Source organism: Amphiprion ocellaris, chromosome 3 (genome assembly GCF_022539595.1).
Source record: "Amphiprion ocellaris isolate individual 3 ecotype Okinawa chromosome 3, ASM2253959v1, whole genome shotgun sequence".
Taxonomy (NCBI): domain Eukaryota; kingdom Metazoa; phylum Chordata; class Actinopteri; family Pomacentridae; genus Amphiprion; species Amphiprion ocellaris.
In genome coordinates, this window is record NC_072768.1 from 36,405,932 (window position 1) to 36,429,114 (window position 23,183).

Genomic DNA, 23,183 nt, shown 5'->3' on the forward strand with positions numbered 1-23,183 from the left:
ACAACAGCACTTCTCTAATTTGTATTAACCATTAATCTTCTTTATTCTTTAGACAAAATGTAAACATGATAAATGCACACATGAACCGACTGCTCTTACAGGCTGCGACATCACATTTATCTCATAAATTACAACACCAAAAGATGCCTGATGGGACATTTTACCAAGCAGACGATGCATCAAACCTCGGTCCGTCTATAAAAACACGCTGATGAGCGGCACTCACACCTGATGCTGCTGCAGACAGGCGATAATGAAGTAAAGCAGACTGAGCTGTCAGGCAGCAGCGTTTCATCCATCAGTAACGGAGGTCAGTAGTTGGCCTTCAGCTGCCGGTTCTCCTCCTTCAGCCTCTCAATCTCCTCCACCAGAGACTCGTTGACCGAGTATTTCTCTATCAGGCCGTGGATCTCCGTCTGAAACGACGACAACACATCACAATATCAAAATACAGCGACTGTATAAAACAGGGCGTCACACTCATTCAGCCCAATTTGATCTCAAGTGACCAGTAAGATCACGAGATAATAACCGATAAATAACCACAACTGCACATTTTTCCTGTTTTAGTGTACAAAAAAGTACATTCTGAAAAGTATTAACATTTATAAAGCATTATGAACAACCTGAAATTTCTTAAGAAAAATAAGTGAAATTTTAACAATATTATGCCTCAGATTATCATTTACACACTACAACTTACAGATCACAGAGTGTCTACAAAGGAACACAACATTCAGTCACAGGTATGTGGAACTGAATGATAAATTTTTTTACAACTTTTCAAGATCTAGGAATCATTTAAAATTTACATTCATGTGGACAATTGTGTAGTAATCCTGACATCACATCATACAAACTAAAGTGGGAACTGTTAAGGAAGGTTAAGTTGTTCTCCTGCCTTGTAAATGTATAAAATCTACACTATCGTTCAAAAGTTTGGGGTCATCCAGACAATTTCATGTCTTCCATGAAAACTCACACTTTTATCCATGTGCTAACATAACTGCACAAGGGTTTTCTAATCATCAATGAGCCTTTCAACACCATTAGCTAACACAATGTAGCATTAGAACACAGGAGTGATGGTTGCTGGAAATGTTCCTCTGTACCTCTATGGAGATATTCCATTAAAAATCAGCTGTTTCCAGCTAGAATAGTCATTTACCACATTAACAGTCTGGACTGTATTTCTGATGAATTCAATGTTATTTTCATTGAAAAAAAAAGTTCTTTCAAAATAAGGACATTTCTAAGTGACCCCAAACGTTTTAACGGTAGTGAATACACAAAAAATACATAAAAGTTGTGCCAGTGCATCAACAACAGGATTCCACCAAACCAAACTGTCATACTGAAGCTGCTGACTGACTTCACATTACACAATGTTGAATGTCTTTAAATATTTTCACAGTAAGTATTCATTTTCAAATCAGTAATTTTTACACTTTGCAAAGTCATCCCGCAGGCCGGATTGGACCCTCTGGCGGGCCGGCTTTGGTCCATGGGTCGTATGTTTGACACCCCGATATAAAGTATTCACCCCCAGTGGAGGTTTGTCCTTTTTTATTGCTTTCAACATTAAATCACGGTCAATTTAATTTGGCTTTTTTGACAAGAATCAACCCAAAAAAAAGACATAAATGGTAAAATATCCGTAATTCAAGACAGGTGCATCAATTTGCGCAACTCGTGCCAAAAGTCACAGAGTTATTGAAATAAAGATGACCTGAGGTCAGTGAATGTGTCTCAGTGACTGTAGTAGAAAGACGTCTGACTCTGGAAGGTCCACTCACTGGTGGATCAGAACTAAATCAGTCACTAACTGGGACTTCTAACAACAACTGGCTATCCTACTGAATTTGTGAGTTACTTTAAAGTGGACTTATTCTATAATTTTGAATTAATTCGTATTATTCTTATTAATCAGTTTATTTGAAAAGGGACCATGTACAATATAAAACATAAATGTTGCCATTTGATGTATTGCACCAGAGTTAGCTTTAAGCTAATTTCCATCTGCAGTCCCTTGGCAGGTCACAGTGAAAACATCACAATATTAAAATGTTACAATATTACTTTGTAGAAATCAGTTTTCACATGTTTTGACATGAAGGAGTCTTTTTTGTGTAAATTCTTGTCAAAAAAGCTAAATTAAACTGACTGTGTTTCAAACTCTTCTGAGGGGTTGAATACTTTGTGTAGTAAATAAGAAGATCTGATCTAGAGAGGAGAAACGGTCGTGATGCTTCATACCAGCTGGATGTAAAACTGTCGAACCATCTCGATCTGCAGGTTGATGATGTCTTTGTGACAGGCGTTCCTGAGGAGCAGAAAAGCAGACCATCACAGAATCCTACACATCTTTAAAGTCAGCTGATATCTTTATTCTGTTCACTGAATCGAAATGCTGAAACACATCACATTCCTCTGGTTTAATCTCAGTCCTGCAGCCAAAAATACTCCCTAAATTCTTCTGTTACAGAACGAGACAAGAGCAAAATAAACACCAGGAAACTGCCTGGAGTTCTAAGGGTTACACTGATTTTCTCTGTCTTCTTTATCTTATGGAATTCAGTTTAGTAAATTGTTTTGTTTGGTTTCACTTCAAGTTAGTCCGCACATTTCTGAGAGGATACTGGAGATTTTTCTGGTCTCAAGTGATACTGAATCCAGTTATGTTGTGTACGTATTTTATTTATGCATTCTGCATATTTAGGGTTCGAGCACCACGAAGTGGTACGAGGAACCTATTGAAATCCTAGGAATTTGCTTTTTCATCGGCCAGGAAATCGGCATTTTTGACACCCTAAACATACATGAAAACGCATGAAAATCGCCACACACACCAGGACCGGCGAAAAATTTGATATTTTAGGAGAATGGCACACCTGCGTGCCAAAATGGCTCAATAGCGCCCCCTAGAAAACTAAGAAAATTCAGCCCCAAAAGGCTGAACATCAGATCTGTTTGACAAGAAGAAAAATATTTATCCAGCCTGTAACAGTGGAGCCTGAACGTAGATGATCAGAGACGGTCAAAGATCTGAGCCTGACCTGAACTCCTCCATGGTTTCATGGATCATGTTCTGGATGAAGTGGATCTGCAGGGAGGTGAGGGGAGCAGCTCCTGCCTGTCCGACCACGTCTGCGATGTTCTGGGAGAGAGACGACGACATGGTGGCCGACAGACCTGAAGGAGAAGACACCCGGGATAATCAGCTCCTGCTTTTACAACAGAATCCCTGACCCTGAACGCAGCATTTCATCCAAAAGCCACGGAAAATGGAAAAGCCATGAGGAATCCTCCTTGGATGACGTGCATTAAATTCATCTGCTATCTTTCCATATGTCCATCCTAATAATTAGAGTTAATGAGACTTCCTATGTGTCCAGACTTCAGGGATACTCTGTACTATGGTATAATTATTACATTACTGCAGACAGTGAACTAACCACAGACACAGTGTCGCTCTACCTGCTGTGCTGGTGGGCGGAGCTCCCTGGACAGGTGAGTCGTAGCTCAGCTGAGCTTGAACCCCATTGGCTCTCCGGAGGCTGGGCTCTGGAGTGAAGAATGGCGGCGCCGCCTGACTGTGATTGGTCTGCTGGGACGTGGTGGGCGGAGTCTGAATCTCTGCTTCCAGGCTGGAACCGCTGGCTTTGTTGGACTGTCGATGGATGACAGTATCGGTAGTAAAACACGTGTATTAATACTTTGAAACACATTAAAGCAGCTGAATTCTCCAGATGTGCAGACAACTATCACTGGATTAATGTGAGAATTAAAAAAAACTGACAATTCTCAGGCAAGTTGGAATTTTTTTCTTTGATTTCTGGAGGTTTATTTGGATTTAACTGTGGTTTTATTCACTTTTTATCTACCTTCATTTCCTCCATGCTGACGAAAATTGATCACAAACACTGAATGTTCCTGTTGCTGATGCTTTAACCACAAACACAGTAGACGCTTTGTACATTTTTCTTTATGTATTCACAGATATCAGCAACTTAAAAAACCTAAATAAATGAGATATCTAGTAGTTAATGGTTAGTGATTTAATTCAGCTGGTTTCATCATTTTCTTTTAGAATTTTGGTGGCATTAGGATCCTTTTCTTTACATTTAAATCACCCTTGTAGTAAATTTACCATTAGCTCTAAATTAGGTGTAACAACAATTAACCAGCTAGTCAGTCACTGTGCTCCAAACTGCATACTTTGTCTTTTCATTTAAGGTATATATTACAGCTGCCCTCACAAAGTACATAATGTTGTATTTAGTATATATGTGCCATTGAACGTACTACTTCATTATAATATTGTGCTTTAAATTTTGATTGTTGCACTCTCTTGGATACTCAAATACTGACATAACAGTACAGAGGACTGGGGTTAGAATGGCCTGTAAACTACAAAATATAGCAGAAAATCCAGGTATTTTTGTCATAGAACATTTTACATACTGTGTATTTTTCTGGCGTAGTAGAGAGCGCAGTAGAACGGATACTGGAATGAATTCAGGTTTATGATTTCTAGTCAGAGCTGATCACCTCTCTGGAGTCGCACGGTTCAGCAGCTCTGGCCGTGATTGGCTCCTCCTCTTTGATGGGCGAGGGGGTCTGGAGGACGGACTGGGGGGTGAAGCATCGACCTGCGGAGCCGAACAGGGGGATTCCCAGGCCGACTCCCAGGGGGGTTCCTAAGGGGGTCTTACGGTGAGAGATGGCACCTGATTGAGAGTCTGAAAAACACAACGAATCGATCACAGAAACCTCAGAACTGTCAATCAGTGTGTTTAAGAAATCAGCTTAAAAACTACTAAATGTACTACAAGGTTTTTATTATGGTTGTTGACAACATGGTGGTACAAAATATAACTAGTGAGTTTTTCGTTAATTAAAAGAGGCATAAAATGGAACCAATGGACCAATAAGTTAGGATGTTATTGGTTCTATCAGTACTAGAGGAATTACACAGAGATTTCCTATTTATTATTGATGTATGAGCATTATTTGTGTTTTTAATCCATCTACGATGCATTTTCACTGCTCCCAATCCAGAAGCGATTTAATGGATAAACTCTGAATATTTTCACCCTTTTTCCAACTGAATGCTGGCGACGGCAGTGCTAGGAAAAGTAGTATTGAAAACTAGTACACTGCGCCGAAAACTACAAAATACTACCAAAGAAAAAGCCTCACACTCAGTTTTATTAAATAAAAGTGAAGAATGAAACAGAGGAATTTTAACAACGAGAAAACGAGGAAATAAAGCATTTTTTATTCTGCTGTTTGTTTCATTCTTTGTCTTAAAAAACATCAAGTACCTGATCGATTACGACAGCAGAGCTTAAATATTAACTACAAATCCTAAACTTTGTTTTCTGGCGTTTAAAAACTATTTTAGATCATTCAAAGCTCTTTGTAATAACTGAAAAGCAATCTGAAGTTCTTTTATCGCCAGTGACGCAGAGGGAGCAGATGTATAGACGACTGTATCATCCGCATAGAAACAGGTTTTTGCTTGAGTGTCGATCTAAATTAAGTTTGGCTGTTTGGGAGAAATCTGCCTTCTGACCTGCTGCATGTTTATGTGGTTGCAGTAAACAGGCTGAGCTACAGGCAGGATTTTATATCTGCCTCCCAATAAACAGACTGACGGAGTTCTGACCTTCTCTGACCGGGGAGAAGATGTCCAAACTGCCCCGACCGATCAGCTGCTGCCCCTCCCCTTCTCTGGACAGCATCTCCAGGCTGGTAACTATGGAAACACAGCATAAAAGTTAGCCCAGAACCAGCAGCGTCACACCAAACTGGTCGGTATGCGACGTCCTGTTAGTACCGTGTGTTCGTCCAAACGGGGTGTCTCCGGTCGTCCCTGGGATCCTGGAGTCTGGAGCATCTGAGCAGCACCAGGACAAAAAGAAGACGGTTACAGTCAGAAAACAAGACGCTGAAATGTTCTTCTAAATACAACATCTTCATTATGTTTTTACCTTTTGCCTAAGCCTCAGTTGCCACATACAGGTACACCTGCGACCACATTATTAGGTACACCTGCACAACTTAATGCAACCGAGCAGATCTGTTTATTTGAAATTACATCTTCGCAATCTTTGAGCTCACAATAAAAGGTGATATTGTACTAAAATGCATTAAACTGTGAGATTTATTTACATTCATGAGGTGGTGAAAATATCAGAAACACCTCTAAATAAAAAGCAACCCAGCTCAACGCCAAAATACTGAGCTGAATCCAAATTTAAGACCTTTTAAAAAGACCTTTCCCAGAACACACGAATGTATGTCATCTTAAATCACAAAAATAATGTGGATTATGTTATTACATGACACAACAACACATAAAATTAGAGAAATATGACTACAGTGTTGAACAATATGAACTGTTTGTAAGACACGTCAAACTAAATGTGACGGAACTCATCCTGGGAACTTTTATTTGCAACATTTAAACTAAATTAAACTTCATCTATTTGTTGACTTGAGAGCAGCGACACGAGGAGAAAATGGAAAACTGATTTTATATTTAAATATGTAATGCTAAATCTTGTCTCAGCATTATTTAAAAATATAATAAACCCTTTCTGAACACATTTCTAAAAATTAGACTTTTTAAATTTGACATTTTTATTCACGTAAATAAATGTGTTTTTCACTGTTTTGTGTGATTCCTCGTTTCCCTGAATGCCCCACAGAGACACGGCAGGCTGAAAAAAAGCAGAATGATCCTTTAAGTTTCTCCTGAACTACACTACAAATAAAGAGAGGATCTGGAGGGATACTAGACTCTAACTCTTGTTTTTTCACGTGTGATTTATTAAACCACAGTTTAGCTTTCAGCCAATCAGAGGCCTGACCTTCACGAGTGGGAGAGAAGATGTCCAGACTGTTTCGTCCGATGCTGCTGAACTTCTCCGTGACTGGAGGCTGCTCTGCTCCCTGATGGCCTTCAGCCTCCCGACTCATCACCTCTGCAGCGGCGCCTCCTGCTGGACACAGAACAACTGCACTTACTGTTCACAATATTAGACCAAACTTATACGCATCTTCCAGACAGTGTTTTTGATTTTCTGCTACATTTCTATATAGCAGAGACTGCATGAACTTACTATAAATTCACTATAAACGCATTAGCTTAGCAACATTATGGCTACAAACGACCCATAATGCAACACTCTTTGCAGAAGATCCTTTCCATTAAACCTAATTCAATCATATTCAGGCAAAAACAGTAGATATTTATGTAGAAAAGACTTCATAACATGCGTTGAACCTACCTGTGCTGGTCACCTGTCTGTGGGGGGCGGGGCCTGTGCTGGAGGGTGGATCTGGTTGGCTGCTGGACAGTTTGATGGAGGATCTTTTGGCGCTGGAAATCTTAGTGGAGCCCAATTTACTGGACTGAACATGGAGACAAAGAAAGAGTGTTTAATTTAATTCACAGAGTGGCTTAATGTGATGAGAAAGTACAGAAGTCAGACGTTTTTATTTTATTTAACACACAAAAAGAGCATTAAACAAATAGTGACATATGATACAGTCACATTATTCAGTCCTACATATTCCAGCTGTGTGTTGAACCTTTTGCAGAAAAAAATACACTTGAGCATCCTGAATGTGTTTTAGGAACTGAAACATCCTTCAAGAAAGCTGGACAAGGCTGACTTCCAGGTCAGAGGCAGGTGAACGCAGGAGACGAGGACTTTTTGGTGAAATGAGTCAAAGTTTTTGCTTGACAGAACCCACAGCACACTGGTAGTTAAAGCCATTGTTCCAACTGGGATTTTAAAGGTCATGAATTTAGGATATGTTCAGTTATAAACAAAAGTATTCAGCAGGAAAACCTTGCAACTTTTACCAGTGTAGCTACAGTTCTTTCTACTGCAGTAACTGTACTTTTACTCTAAATATGTTCTCTAATCTTAGAGACTATCTATGTGCAGTCGCCTCCTTCTTTTTTCAGCTGCTCCGGTTACCAAATGATCCATTTTTGTTTCTTTCAGTCGGCTTTCACCACATCCAAAAACCTTTGTTTCCTCTTATTTTGCAGCTTGAACTTGATCATTCTTCTCTCAGTATACCAGCATCTCTCTCCTTTGACAGGTGTAGGTGGGACGACGATGATAATAATAATAAACTTTATTTCTGTAGCACCTTTTCTAAACAAGTGCTTTACAGTACAATATCTCACAATATACGACGACAAAGAAGTAAACAGCGTCATGATGTTAAATTCTGGTGTGGCAGGCTGTTATAACTTATTTAAACTACAAAAATACCAATAAAGACGCAAACCAGCGCAGCATAACAGGTGAAAAATAAATGTAAAATGTCTCATAAAGCATGTACATCCATGCAGGGAAAATATGTGTGTAATCATCAAGAAAAATACAGTCTGCAGTGGACACTAGTACAGATGCTTTCAGAAACCTTTAATAAATTATTCGAGTGTTCAAAACGTCTTTAATCAGTATTTCTAGGAGCAGCTACACTAGTATTTTTCCAGATGATACACTGAGTAGTCTGAGATGCAGAGTAATGAAGCATCAAGGTCACAGATTCAGCATATTTGTTAGAATTATCATGACCCACAGACAGTGTTTCAGAGACAAAAATGACATATAAACAAAAGAATTGATTCAGAACTGATTTAAAATTAAGTTTTGTTGTTGTTTTATCTTTTCTTTATGGAATCAATAACAACACGGCTTCGTCAAACGTTCACGTTCATGTTGAGTCTCTTGTCTAGTGTTTGTTCACCTTGTGTTTGCTGGCGTTGCTCTGGAAGCGCAGGCAGGTGACGGAGGTTTTATGTGCCACGGTGATCCTGGTGGGGGCGCTGGAGTTCCTCAGGTCGTACTGGTAGATCTTCCCCTGAGTGGATCCGACCACCAGACCGGTGCCGTCCAGGCTGAAGTCCACGGCGGTCAGAGGACTGTCCACACGGATCGACCTCAGGAGGCTGAAGACACATAAAAATGTTACACACAAAATAAAAGTCAATTTTCTGATATCATAAACACAACTGAATCATAATATGCCAAGGTAGAGGTGTAACAATACGTAAAAATCACAGTTTAGTAAAGTTTTGGTGCAGAAAAATAAGAATCACAAACATTTAACTGCTTGTTTTACATCTTTTAAATAGACTAGAAGTGGATTTTCCTTCTATGTATATAAATGGACATTGAATAGTATAGAATAGAACAGAACTGCTCCAGTAAAGTGCTTCATTCAACACATTCATACCACAAAACCCACATAAAACCATAATACAGACACACGTCACACAAAGCAATAAATCAAGGCACGATGCATTCATATAACCATGATAGCTTAAAACCATTTAATACTGAGATTGCTTTGGGATAGAAGCTGTTCCTGAGTCTGGTAGTCCAGATTCAACTGCAAACCTCTAATTTTGCAGAATATTCTTCTGCCTTTATGTGAAAAAAGGTCACATTTAAGCTTCACACAGACACAAAAGAAAACATACAAGCAGGAAATACGTTCCATTTTGTGACAGACGACACTTAATAGTTCCTCAGTTTTAAAAATCACACAGAAGTTACGTTTAATCTCACGTTTAGCTGCTGAAAAATGGTGACTTGGCTGCAAAACAAACATTTAAAGGGCTCTAAAAGGAAGAAAAACGTTCATTAATCTGATAAAATAACATGTCTGGCACTGTTCTGCTTCCAGCTGCACACATCATTGCAAAAACTAGAGTGAATCTGGTAGTCCAGATTCAGGAACAGCTTTTATCCCAAAGCAATCTCAGCATTAAATGGATTTAAACTAAGTACAGATTAGAGCTGAATTGACCAGATAATAACCCAAATAGTTAACTGACTGTAAATGAATGTGCAACTTGTCAATTCATCTCTAATTTCAGCTTCTCAAACATGAGGATTTGCTGGTTTTCCCATCAAAATGCCAGTGTTTGATCAGATGAAATATTCCATTGCAATAAAATCCCGAGCAGTTTTCCAGGCGTGGTGGGAAGATGTTTATGATCGGAAGCGTGTTCAGACTCACATCTTGCTGGCCGTGTCGTAGCAGACGATCTTCTTGTCGAGGCCGACGCTGACCACCAGCAGGTCGCTGGTTGGAGAGAAGGCGAGGCCGGAGCCCGGAGCCTTGTGGGCGCCGTCGAACATGTGCAGCTCCTTCTGGGTGTTGGAGTCCCACAGGACCACGGTGCCGCTGTCGGAAACGCTCCCCAGCAGCGAGCGCTTCACCATGGACAGCCTCAAGTCGTGGATCGGCTGAAGACGGAGCAGAAGAAATAAAAAAGTGTTAGACTGCTGAAAACCAAAATACAGAAAAGGAGAAAAATGTGTAAAATGAGACAACAAGAAGTCACGATGGGTTGATTGTTTAGAGCTCTGACTAACAAAATAGTCCGTCTCAATACCTAAAAGCTTTTATTTTAAAATTCTGGGTCTGTTCACCCACTGATGTTTTCTTTACCTCTTCAGACTTTTATTAACATTACTATCAGAAGAGGGTCGGCTGAGGAACCTTTTCTTCAAATCTCTCAGGAATGTTTTCAGATTTGTTTTCAGATTTTGCCTGACAATAGAAATGCCCTGACAACTGCAGAAAGATTAAAGCATGTTGGGAAGAGGTCACAGTTACACGTCTCTTTAAAATGGAAGAGATTTTTACTCTGTCTATGTGCAAAGAACATAATTTGAAGAAAAAACAAACAAATATCGATGAAGCTCAGTTTTCTAAATGCCAAAAAAGTTGATTGTTTTGTTCCAGACAACACTGGATGTGACAAATATTGACAAACTTCCACTAGATAGAAAAAAGCTTTCATGGTGAAAGATAAACAGATAAACAGAAGTTTGAGGACCTTTCATGAACTATGTGAAGAATTTGAATTTAACAGAAGAGTAATGGTTTGTTGCAAACCAAGCAGACTTTGTTTGACATCTGTTTTAAAATAACATTTCGAATCACACATTTGAAATTAAATACTCTATTGGTTATCCTAGCTTTCTTCTTCTTCTTTTCTTCTCTATTTCATACAAGAGAAGATAAAATCTACAAGGCTTATTAGGGATAATAGACATGGATTGGCATCTGTTAATTCCTCTTCCATTTCTACTGTTTTACATTTCTATATTGGTACAGCGACTAAGTGTTCGTGTACGAAGCAAGATCAAGAATGCAAAGTGATTGTCAGAGAAGTCCTGTGTTACGATACTGGACCTAAACTTATGAAAAAGTGACAGGTATCTCCTAAAAGTCTTTACGGCAGCGGGTAAAAAGGCTGCAACGAGATGATGGCTTTGTGGGGAATCTCCTACTGTCGACCAACGGCCTGCAATAATCACAAACATCCAGTGTATGGAACGTACGACTTTCAGTTTAAGACTTCAGAAGGACAAATAGAACGATCTCTGGGAAAAATGGGACACAAGAGATGACAGCCTGCCACACAAAACACCTTTCCACAGCTGTTTTTTCCCTGCCACACTGACAATGATGGCAAAAACACGTACGTAAATCTCTCTCTCTCTGGACAATTGAAGCATTTTTGTCTGGTTCTCTTATTTTTTGTATTTATCCTTTATATCACTCATGCAGAGTGTCTTTTTTTTTAATTCTATTTTTGACACTTGTGTTGTCTGTTCTTTAACTCGACTTCCAAAAAATCCCCACACAAGAATTCCTTTGTGCCTAAACTGTCTGTTCATGTGCACAAATGGCAAATAAAAATCTTGAATCTTGTTTTTGATTTGTGGTCGATGAAAACAATCTTCTTTTCTTACAGTCTCTAGTGTTATGCTCCCGTCGTCTCAACTGCTGCTGCTCACAGCACTGTTATACACTGTAAATGTGTATCTGTGTTTAGTTTAGCTACTGTCTGGAAATGGAAATGGAAAAATAACGCTTTTAACCCTCATGTCGTCCTGCAGGTCAAAATTGACCCGTTTTAAAGTTTGAAAATGTGGAAAACAATATATTTCCACAGTGAAACTTCTGATGTCCACATTTTCAACATTTTGGGAAATCTTTGAACATTTTTTGGTGGAAAAAAAGAAATGTTAAAATGTTTCTTAAGAACATTCACAAAAAAATCAACCAAAATCCAGTGAAATTCACTGGATTTTGGTTGATTTTTTTCTGAATGTTCTTAAAGAAAATATTAGAAGTTCTACTCATATATATGGAATCACTTTAGATATTTTTAGGATTTTTTGGAAGATTTTTACTCATTTTTTGAAAATATTTACAAGAATTTTCTTGCTAAATTTAGGGGATTTTTTTAAAAATAATACTTTTAGGAGAAACTTTTAAGGAATTATTGGAATTTTCTTCCTGAAGGTTTTGCAAATTTTCAGAAATTTGGGTAATTTTTTTGCTGAATTTTTGGATTTTTTTCAGACAAGGAAACAATATTTTTTGGTGCCCATAGATGAGGACAACAGGAGGATTAAAAAAAAGAGAATGTAAACTGATTGTTCCCAAATAAATCAAGATATTGTTGAGAATTAGTAAAGAAACGTTCTACTAATAGAGTAAACTTATAATAAGATTGAAGAAAGCCAATTAGCCAAACCGACTGACAGATTTAGAGCTGCTCACTGTTTATTCCAGTCATGTAGCTTCTCTCTGGCTCACTGTGGACACTTTAATGCTAGAGATAAACAAACGCTGAACAGCTGCTGAAGAGTCTCACCTGGTTGGTCCCGTGTCCGAACGCTTTGCTGGACAGGTTGGTGGTGAGACTGTGGAGGACCAGATCTCCGCTGGTGGACCCGGAGGCCACATAGCTGTCGTTGGCATTAAAGGACACACAGGTCACTTCCTCTTTATGGTCCTGAGAGACAAACACAGACGGAAACATTTACTGCTTCTCTCCTTCATCGCCTTGTACTGCAGCATATTTCAGAACTGAGCTGAGCTTCTACCTTCAGCGAGCGGTGCAGCCGTTTGGTCTTCAGGTCCCAGATGTGAACACAGTGATCCAAACCTCCGCTGACCAGAAACTGAGACGACGAACTCAGACACACACGGGTCTGCTTTTTCTGAACACACAATCAGACAACAACTAGTCAGCAGAGACGAAACAAAAGACAGTTCCTTACACGGTTTTCTCCGTGTAAGGACAGAGTGACAAACACACACTTTAATGTGATCTCAGTGCAGGACAACATTTCCCATAATGCAGCACACAGACAAAACTCACTAATCTAGACTCTAAACACAGATTTCACCATCATTATATGTCTTGCAGAAGTACTTTTCAGCTAGTTAGCAACCAAACCAAAGTGTTACAGAAACACACTGTCTACGAGTGCTGCCACTAGTATTCTACGATAGTAAACTGAATTCAGTGGTCCCTCGCCATATCGCCGTTCACTTTTTGCGGTCTCACTGCATCACAGATTTTTAAATTGCATTTGGTATCGCGGATTTTTCGCTACACCGCGGGATTCTGCAATATTTAGGTTTTTTTTTAATATATTTATTATTGTGGCGAGCCGCGTTGAAGAACGACACTGGAATAAGGATGTCTGCCCTTTATGCACTCTACAACTGGCACATGCTTTTATTTTGACAAACAGAGAACGACACTGTAGAAAATGTGGCAGGAAGTCATCAAACACACTCACGGTCCTGACAACACAACACTTAACCGAACTAACTAGGCTGACTACACCACAAAAACACAGCACAACAAAAACACATTTAAACCCCCAACACCCTGAACTCCCATGGTGCATTGCAGCACAACAGTTCAGTCATAGTGACCAGCTCTGCGATCGCTACATTATTTTAACTATTTTGCGGTAAAAATAAGCACTTTGTAGCCTAAAAAAAAATTAAAACAATATAAAAAAAACTATAAGAAGCAATAATGAAAACAAATTAAAAGCATATTGAATTGAAATAAAATGTGTAGCGTACAGCGCTGGCTGCTGATTGGCTCAGCGACCGTAGCATCAGTCTCTTCTCTCTCCTTTGTGTAGCAGCGTTCAGCATCTGGCCTTGTCCTTTCACACAGACATCTGATCGCAGCACATAGTGTTGCTCTACGGTGTTGTACGGTGTGTGATGAGGGTTTACAAAGCATTAAAATATATTAAAATAATAAAATAAATAAGGTCGCTACTTCTGGAACGTAACTCCCGCGATAGACGAGGGACCGCTGTATTTAAGGTTTTTATTCCATATATTCTTGAAATCCTGTGTTGTATTGTTATCACACCTTAGTAAGAGCTCTGCTGGAGCTTCACAAAAATAAACCAGTGCAGCCTTTTTGTAAATCTGCGCTACATCAAATATATCCAGACAACTTCTTCAGTGTTTTAACTTGGACATTAAAAGCCAGATTAGACTTTTAGTCTGTTAAAAATGTGAAAAAAATGAATCCAAAGTTAAATAGAAACAACACTGTATATTATTATTTACTAAATTAGATATACAGATACATTTCCTCCAACAATGAATTAACAACAGTTTTATGAACCACAAAGTCCAACACAAGGGAGAAAAATCTGCCTGAGAAACAGGTTTGATGCTATAAGGACTAAAACTCCACAGAAAAACACAGAAAAGCACAATCCACTGACACAAAAATCCTGCGCTAGTTTAAGAACAACTCCTTCACACTGCAGCCACACACACAAATAATAATAATAATAATAATAATAATACCTTTAATTTATAATGCACTTTACATATAAAATCTCAACGTGCAAACATCATACGACCATTTTTCACAAAAGCAACAGACAAGATGTAACGCAATACAATCACATTAACAGCAATAAAAACAGCAAACGAAGCTGCTCACTCACCCCGTCGGCCAGTTCGACCACCGCAACAGGAGTCGACTTGAGGCTGGAAACCACCACTTTGTCTCCGCTGCCGCTGGCGCTGACCAGGTACTGGTCTGGAGGCACCAGTTAAAGACGGTTCACTTTTTACTCTCACCAGTTCTCAGAGTTTATTCTTTCACAGCTCCAGATTAAAACAGAAAACTTTTCTCACGTGGGATCAAGCAGGAAACTCGTCGATAAACGATTGGTGGTTATAATAGTTAATGCAACAAATCTCAAGCAGGATACACTGAAGAACTGCAGCTAACAATTACATTTATTATAATACAATAGGTCTGACAATCATTTATTTATTATCACAGTATGAAACATCACAAAATACTAGCTAAAGTCCCTTCAGTCCAAGTTAGCTTATTCAAATTTCTTGTTTGACGAGCTTCAATGATCAACAGCCTACCCAATTAGTCATCAAATATTACCTGCTCATTATTTTGAACATTGATTAATCAATCTGAGAAATTTTTTAAAGGAAATAAAGTCAAAATTCTCTGATTGCAGCTTTCTAAGTGTGAAAATTGTCTGTTTTCTTTTCTTCTCTATGACAGCAAACTGAAATGATTTGGCTTGTGGTCAAATTTGGGATGTTTTTTTACAATTTTCTGACCTTTTATAGACCAAACAACTAATCAGTTAATCCAGAAAATATTTCACAAACTAATAAAACCACCGTAAGGTGCTGTCTTGACTACAATATTCCATTAAAAACCAGCATGACTATAAAAATATCAGACTAACATACAAAATAAAGCACATTTCTCATTTAAGAGAAGGACTGAAACTGTCTCGTCATACTAAAATTGACTCAAAGAGCAGAGAAAACTGACTCTACATAGACCAAACAACTAATCCAGAAAAAAAAGTCAACTATGCAAATGATGGAGGATACTGTTGGAGCTCCAGCAGGCCTGAGAGACGGGATGGCTGGCACTGTGAGGGTTAAACTGCTCCAGCGGCGCCATGGAAACCGCATCCCAGATCTTCACAGAGTCTCCAGTAGACACCAGGCGGGTCACCTCCTCCATGGCGACGGCTGGAGGCGAAAGAAACACACATTAACCTGACGAGCAGAAATCTTGTGTGGAGCTAAAATAATTATTCAAATCACTGATCAAAGTCAAACATTTTAAGATTACAGTCTAACTTTTTTGTTTTGGAGTGGTGTTCAAGCTTAAGACGCAAGTTCCAGACCTCACTGTGATATTTTCTAGACAAAACTTCGAATTTCAGTACAATCAATAAGGAAAACAATCATAAGTAGAAGCTCTAATCCTGTGTGGTCACATCTTAGAGATAAAGTCAAATCAAAAAATTTGAGGCAGTGTTGTCAAGCCTCATTTTCACTTTTAATAGCTAACATAAAGAAAGTGAAAATGCATTTCCCTTAAAAAAAAGAAGAAGTTGCTTTATGTGGAGCAGAAAGGGATTAAAAACTATCTATAAAACATATTAGCTTTTGTGAGTTTGCCAAGTTAGATGAAACAACAGGAAAATGCAAATAAAGCACCAGATTAACCATCATACTGTCCTAATTTATAAAGTTTGAACAGCACTTTAGAAATCTGGTATCTTTCATGACAAAGAGGACAAAGTCTGTGATCAAAAATAAAATAACACACATGAAGCATTGAAACAATAAAAGATGTGAATCTCAATAATGAAAGGTGTATTGGCTTTAGGGGACTGTAAGCCCTGCATTTTTTACACAGTAATTGTAAACTGTTATATATTTTTTTAATTTCACACAGGATGAAATACAATTCTGGTTAACTCAGAAGCAATCTGATTGAAAACTGCAGTTTTATTGCATCATCAGGTGTACACAATACATCCCTAATGATGTAAATATTTTAATTAATGCGACCAGAAACTGAAAAAAACAAATACTTAAAGAAATGACAACTATTAACCAATTGTTATGAATTATACATAATATCAAGCATCTGAATCAATAATACTGGACAGTTTCTGCTAATCACATTTATTAAGTGACATTACTCATTATAGCAAGTTGGAAAACATATTCAACACGTTTCTAAGTTAAATTTAAGGCTTTTAATAACTTTAAAATACATTTCTGTCGCTTTTTAGCCTTTTCTGTCGGATGTTTATGATCACACTAAGCTCTAAACAGTTATTAAACTTTTATAACATCAACAATTGCTTTATTTGTTCACGTTTAACTAGTAAAAAACATTAATTGAAGGTTACATAGACAATATTACTGTAATCAGTTAAGCTAACTAGCAGGCTAGTTAACGCTAACTAGCTAAATGTCAACGTTAGCCTCTCCGGGTTTAAAGTTACCCAACAGCCGCAAAACAACCGCAAAACAGCGCGAAACAAGCGGGAAGTTGTTGGAAAGTCTTCGAGCTTTTAAAACGTTTCTGTAAATTGTGTCATACGAACCCAGAAAGATGATTTAATGAGTGAAATCGGATGAAGATGTTTTGTTTTGTGATCCGCCTGCAGTCAATAAACCGCCACTACGGCAAGCAGCAAGGGCAAAAACTACAAACGACTTTTTTTGTAACTTCTTCTTCTTTTCTTTCTGCTGTTTCTTCTTCTAGTTTTAGAGTTGAAGGCGCTCAACAAACAGCCCTTGGCGCATTAGCGCCACCAATTGGTATATACTTTTTTTGTAGTATTTCTGCTAGATATTTTAAGAATTTAGCAGATTTTTGTAATATTTTTCCAGCTATTTGGAGTATCTACACCAATGTTTGCTTTAGTATTTCTACCAGACATTTGGAGTACCTATACCAAGTATTTTAAATATTCACACCAGCTCTTATGTAGTATTTCCACCATGTCTTTGGAATGTTTCTAATAATATTTTGTAGTATCTTTGTCAAATGTTTGCAGTATTTACACCACATCTTTTAAGTATTTATGTCAAATTTTTGCAGCATATTTGGAGCATTTGTACCTTGTATTTGGGGTATTTATATCACATATTTGTAGTATTTTTACCCTACCACTGGAGCATTTATAGTATTTTTTTATAGTATTTATTGCAGGGATCTCCTGTATTTATACTCGATCTTTATAGTGTTTTCTGTCATGTTTTTGTAGCATTTTTACCAGATCTTTGTAGTATTTACACCGAATGTTTGTTGTGTTTATAAAACACCTTTGCAGTAATTCTAATAGATATTTATATTAGTTATACCAGATTTTTGTAGTATTCATACCAGATTTGTGAAGTGTTTCTACTAGGTTTTAGCTGTATTTCTACCTGGTCTTTGTAATATTTTTATCACATATGTGAATTGTAGCATTTATATCAGATCTCTGTGGTATTTCCACCAGGTCTTTGTGGTATTTTTACCAGATTTTTGGAGAATGCATACTAGATATATGCCAAATCTAAACTGCAGTTTCTTCTCGGTGTAAGAATGATGACAAAATCGAGAATTTGCCACGTAAAGGAGCGTTTAAAGTGCGAGTTGAACAGGAAAAGTAGTTTGGAGTTGCAGTTCAACAGAGTCACCGAAAGAGGGAAGACTTACGTCATTACTGTGCCTGACTGACCAGAATAGAAAACGTAGAAGAAGAAATCTCCCGCCCCATCCGCTGTTGTTTTAAACCGAGGCGGGACGCTTCACTGCGGTCAGTCTGGTCGGTAAAATTGGTACTGAAACATCGCTTGATACCACAGTTCGCTGCCAACATGGTGAGGACTAAAGCCGATAATGTCCCTGCATCATACAGAAAAGGTACAGTAACTTATTTCACGCAATTAATTCGATATCAGCTTTAAAAAGCGAGTTTGTGCAAAAACACGGCGGGTTCATCATGTAGTCTGGCGGGAGGGGAGCGCCAAACCAAACAAAGCAGTAAACGCGACTTTTATTGTTTCTCTACCGACATTTCGTTCGCACAAATTATCAGTATTTTCAAAACAAACTATAAATGAACATTTGAGTACATTACATGTGTGGTAATATGTTAAATCCACCTGCAGTCTTTTAACAGCAGCCTCCCGCCAACATGGAGCCTCCGAGACGCCTTCTCGGTTCCTCCTGAACAGCAGAAGATGTTTAAAAAACAGTTTTAATTCCTGTTATTATCAAAAATGTAAGTTTGGTTGCTATTTTCGGTTCCGTCTGACCTGATGTCATTTTTACCAGATTATTCCTAAAGTTAGTGATCAGCTTCCTGCAAACTGGCGCCAGTTTTTTGCGCCGCAGTGATGCATTGTGCGAAAGTCCGACCAAACCCTATTGAAATATTACATAATTATATAAAATACTCTTTTTTGTAGAGGACAGGACACAATAAACCAAATTTTCTCAACTTAATGAATATTTTTGGTTTATTCGGCATACAATAATTAATAATAACTTAACTTTTAAGACATGTTTCAGGTAAAATTGCTGTAAGATTCATGTTAAATGCCCATTTATTGGAAATTTACTTATAAGCAGGATCTAAGGAATCATCATACTGTGACTTTGTTTAGGTTATTTTAAACAAGCTTTCTTTTTCAAAACTTTCTTTCCAACTGTAAAAGAAAAAATAGAATTTTACAGAATGATTACTGTTATTTTTGACCGAATTTACATGTGTACTGTAAAATAACATCAAAATAACACATTCAAAGCAAAAAACAGCGGTTAAAATACTTTTACAAATATAAGTTCAATAGACGAAACTGTTAAATTCAATTCTGTTAATGTGTCTAAAATCAGGTGGAGTTAACAAAAATATTGATTCTGTCATTTTACATAGATCTGTTTGTTAAATCAGAGATATCTTATACTTACTGAAGTTTTCACAACAAAAATGTTGAATTAATGTGTTTTCATCCACGTAAAATATCAATTCAGCTTCGAAATTGTGTCGAAATACAGTATTTATCAGTTAATGCATATTATTTGTCATTATGTCTACCAATATACATAATTAGAGGATATTAATATGTTTCATTAAGTATTAAAAATACAAAAATAAACTTGATCTTGGGTTAAATTCAGTCATCTGTTTTGCACATTTAAACAGCGGTTGAGCTAAAGTGCTTTCTAGTAATAAAATAAGATTCTAATTGTTGTGATAAATCCACATAACAAGTTTAAATATTAAGGTTTTATGTTATTTAAGTGTAGTTTTGCCTGAGAAGTTTACACAGTGATTAAAACAAAATTCTATAAAATACTATTTAACCTGACTCTAAATACATATTAAGGCTGAGACTGTTAATAATTATGGAGCTTAACCTAAATAATTTCAAAATAAAGGCTCTAAAGGAACCTACAACATTAATAATTAGGACTAATATTGAGCTGATGTCTTGAACATGAACATGAAAACCCAACAAATCCAAAGATTCCCTGAATAAAGAAGTTTTAATTCTATTTTTGTTGATTGTTTTATGAGTTTTTATTATTATTAAATTAAGACTAGGAAATGTTATCGACAGTAAAATATTTGTAAATGTTTTGCCGCCTTTTTCCTTCTTCTGTTGCACAACTTCCTCACAGGTCGCTATAAAATGTTATCAGACATCTGCTGCAGGATGCTGTTTTTGTTTATTATTTTATTACCCATAATTCATCGCTCTCCTCTCTTGTCTTTCAGCCGTTGCAGCTTCTGCACCTCGGAAGTCTTTGGGCTCCAGTTCAGCGAACTCATCCTCGTCCTGCAGCGGCTCGGCCACACCGGGTCAGTCCCAGTCCGACCAGAATAAACCCAGCAGCTGGTGTGGTTTCATTCTGACGTCGTCCTGTTTGTTTTCTAATTCACAGCCAAGAACAAATATGCTGGCGGGAACCCGGTGTGTCCTCGTCCAACGCCCACCTGGCAGAAGGGAATCGGGGATTTCTTTGGTGGGCCGCCGAGGAAACCTGAGAAGGAGAACCGGAAGCCTCAGGAGGTGGAGGATGATGAGGAGGCTGGAGGCAGCGGGATGTCCAAGGCCAGCAGGAAGTATGCTGGATACGTTGCATTATGGCCAAATTACATTTACATTTAGCTTAATTAAGGGTTTGCTGACGACGAAAACCTGCAAACCTTACTTCTTTGTGACGACAAGCACATCATCTACACAGTTTTTAGCTTTACTATACACATTCTGTACTTAATTAGACCTTTATGTTTTTTATATCTGCTCTTATTTCTGTAGATTCTATATGTTTAATAAGCTGCTGGAGTCTTCAATTAGAGAGAATAGTAATTAAGTAGATTTAATTATTTTTTTTAAGAAGTACAAAACACTAAGTGTGTAAAGTGTCTAAATGGAGATGGATGGATAGATAGGCTATAGATAAACTATAGATAGATGATAGATTTATAGATAGATTTATAGACGATAGACTAGATAGATAGACAATAGATTTATAGATAGACTATAGATTTATAGTTGGATAGACAATAGATTTATAGATAGACAATAGATAGACGATAGATTTATAGATAGACTGACTATAGATTAGACCTTGATTGATCCCTTAGTGGGGAAATTTGCAGTGTTTCAGCAACAAAGACAGAAAAAAGAGCAGCACACAGATATAAGAAGATACTTTCTCCTTTAAGAGAAAAAATATAAATGTTTATAGTATTAAATATGGTCATGTTATTGCACTCTATGGAGATATGGACAATAGTGTCTACAAGAAAAATAAATAAAATGAGTACAAAATGTAAACTAAATAACAAGAAACAGCTAAACATAAAGTGAATTTAAACAGAAATATTGCACTCGACACTGATGATATTAATAGTGAGACCACCGTACCTGATAAAAATGGTTACAGAAGATATAGAAAAATCTGATCTTTCACATGAAATTGAATAATCCATTGATTATGTTCCCCTCCTGCAGAAAGGGGAAGAATTAAATAACTGCTTTGTTAATAAATTAAGCATTTAAGTCACTTTTAAAAGTAGAAATATCACGCAGTCTCCAGTCTCAACGCATCATTTGTGAGGATTTATTGCTGCTTTTTTACCGTTGTGTGAGAAAATATGTTAAATTTATTATATTCAAGACTGTTTCTATAGTTCTGAAACAGTTTTCTGTGATTTTACAGACAAATCAGTGAATCTAAGGAATAATGTGCACAACTCTTTTTAAAGTGTTGGCCTCAACAATTACTGAAACCATTCACCAAAACAAAATATGTTTTAGTTAACTTTGTTGAGCAAATGTGTCAATTTTTTTATTTGCAGCTCAAATAAGAAAATGTGATGCATTTTTTTGAATATAGCTTGAATATTATACAGTTGTTCAGACGAAACAAGACAGCTGACACTAAATTTTCTGTCATTTAGTCAGATATGCTCATTTTGAAAGATTATTTTCCTAAATAATGATATAAGTATTAATATTCTTTAGCTCTGCTGCAGATCTGAGTGCAAACGCTGCAACTGACGACTTATTTCGATGAATCCGTTACTTATTTTTGTTTACAAATAATAAATAAAAAAGAAATAAAAAATAGATTTGATCTTTTTTTATTTTAAACCTCCAGCCTTTGCTATGAACAAGTTCAGATAACTAACAATAAAACAATATAATTAGATTATTGCTCCAAATCCAGTTAAAATGCCAATAAACTGCTGATCTAATGAATGAAATTGTCTCCCTGCAGGTCGAGGCCGCTGCCTGCTGAGGATGAGGAGGATGAAGACTGAATCCGTCTGACGTTTTAATGTACATCTGTATATAAGTTCTGCTGAATTCTCTTTGTATAGTTTATTAAATGTTTCTTTTTTTACATTGTTCTTAACCTGCAGAGTCTCTGTAATGTTTTCATCACCAGTTAATCCACTCATTGTTAGTTTCACTGAAAAAAGTTTAAAAAAATTTTAAGGTTTTAATTTTCGAACGGCATCTTCACAATCTGAAGTCGGTACACAAAGAAATAGAATTTATTTTTATACACTGGCAGTTTTCTGAAATAAAAATGACTTTATTTTGGTCAAAATAATTGATTTTCTCACAATTAAATAATTGAGGGTGAACTCATCTATCAGGAAATCAGATTTTTCAGGAACGATAAACCAGTAAATATGAGCTACAGCTGCTCATTTGTCAAGAAAAAGAATCTTTTGGAAGTTGATTCAGGTGATTTTCACTGTTTTCTTCATTCTATCAACAAATGTTTTGGAGTTAAAGAATGAAAATGTTAGTTATTTCAGGTATTAAAACAGAGAAGGGAGAACAAGATGAAACAAATTATTCAGAGACTTTGTCAAACTTTTCACTGCTTAAGTGAAATAATATGAAATGAAACTCCAAATATGAGCTACCAAGTCAAAAAATGTGAGAAAAAGTCAAAAATTTCAATTCCCCCCCCT

General features: G+C 37.2%; 2 protein-coding genes across 3 annotated transcripts; one reads left to right on the top strand and one right to left on the bottom strand.

The window, feature by feature from the left end:
• Positions 1 to 18: 18 nt before the first annotated feature.
• On the bottom strand, positions 19 to 17,425 carry nedd1 (NEDD1 gamma-tubulin ring complex targeting factor). 2 transcript variants are annotated; one of them, XM_023284663.3, is made up of 16 exons: positions 17,292 to 17,425; positions 15,772 to 15,915; positions 14,844 to 14,938; positions 12,951 to 13,067; positions 12,719 to 12,859; positions 10,060 to 10,289; positions 8,782 to 8,983; positions 7,299 to 7,422; positions 6,879 to 7,007; positions 5,843 to 5,902; positions 5,672 to 5,761; positions 4,552 to 4,742; positions 3,478 to 3,670; positions 3,057 to 3,192; positions 2,257 to 2,323; positions 19 to 416 (listed from the first exon to the last, which is right to left on the bottom strand). In XM_023284663.3, exons 2-16 carry the CDS (start codon positions 15,905 to 15,907, stop codon positions 312 to 314), a joined length of 2,016 nt encoding a protein of 671 aa, XP_023140431.2. In that variant the 5' UTR covers positions 15,908 to 15,915; positions 17,292 to 17,425; the 3' UTR covers positions 19 to 311. The 2 variants fall into 2 exon arrangements, with proteins under 2 accessions (XP_023140431.2, XP_023140430.2); XM_023284662.3 differs by having other exon boundaries at positions 6,879 to 7,010.
• A 1,019-nt stretch (positions 17,426 to 18,444) lies between these two features.
• On the top strand, positions 18,445 to 22,612 carry pclaf (PCNA clamp associated factor). Its single transcript, XM_023284673.3, has 4 exons — positions 18,445 to 18,601; positions 20,463 to 20,546; positions 20,630 to 20,810; positions 22,475 to 22,612. The coding sequence occupies exons 1-4, from the start codon at positions 18,556 to 18,558 to the stop codon at positions 22,515 to 22,517; spliced, it is 354 nt and encodes a 117-aa protein (XP_023140441.1). The 5' UTR covers positions 18,445 to 18,555; the 3' UTR covers positions 22,518 to 22,612.
• The last annotated feature ends 571 nt before the right edge of the window (positions 22,613 to 23,183 follow it).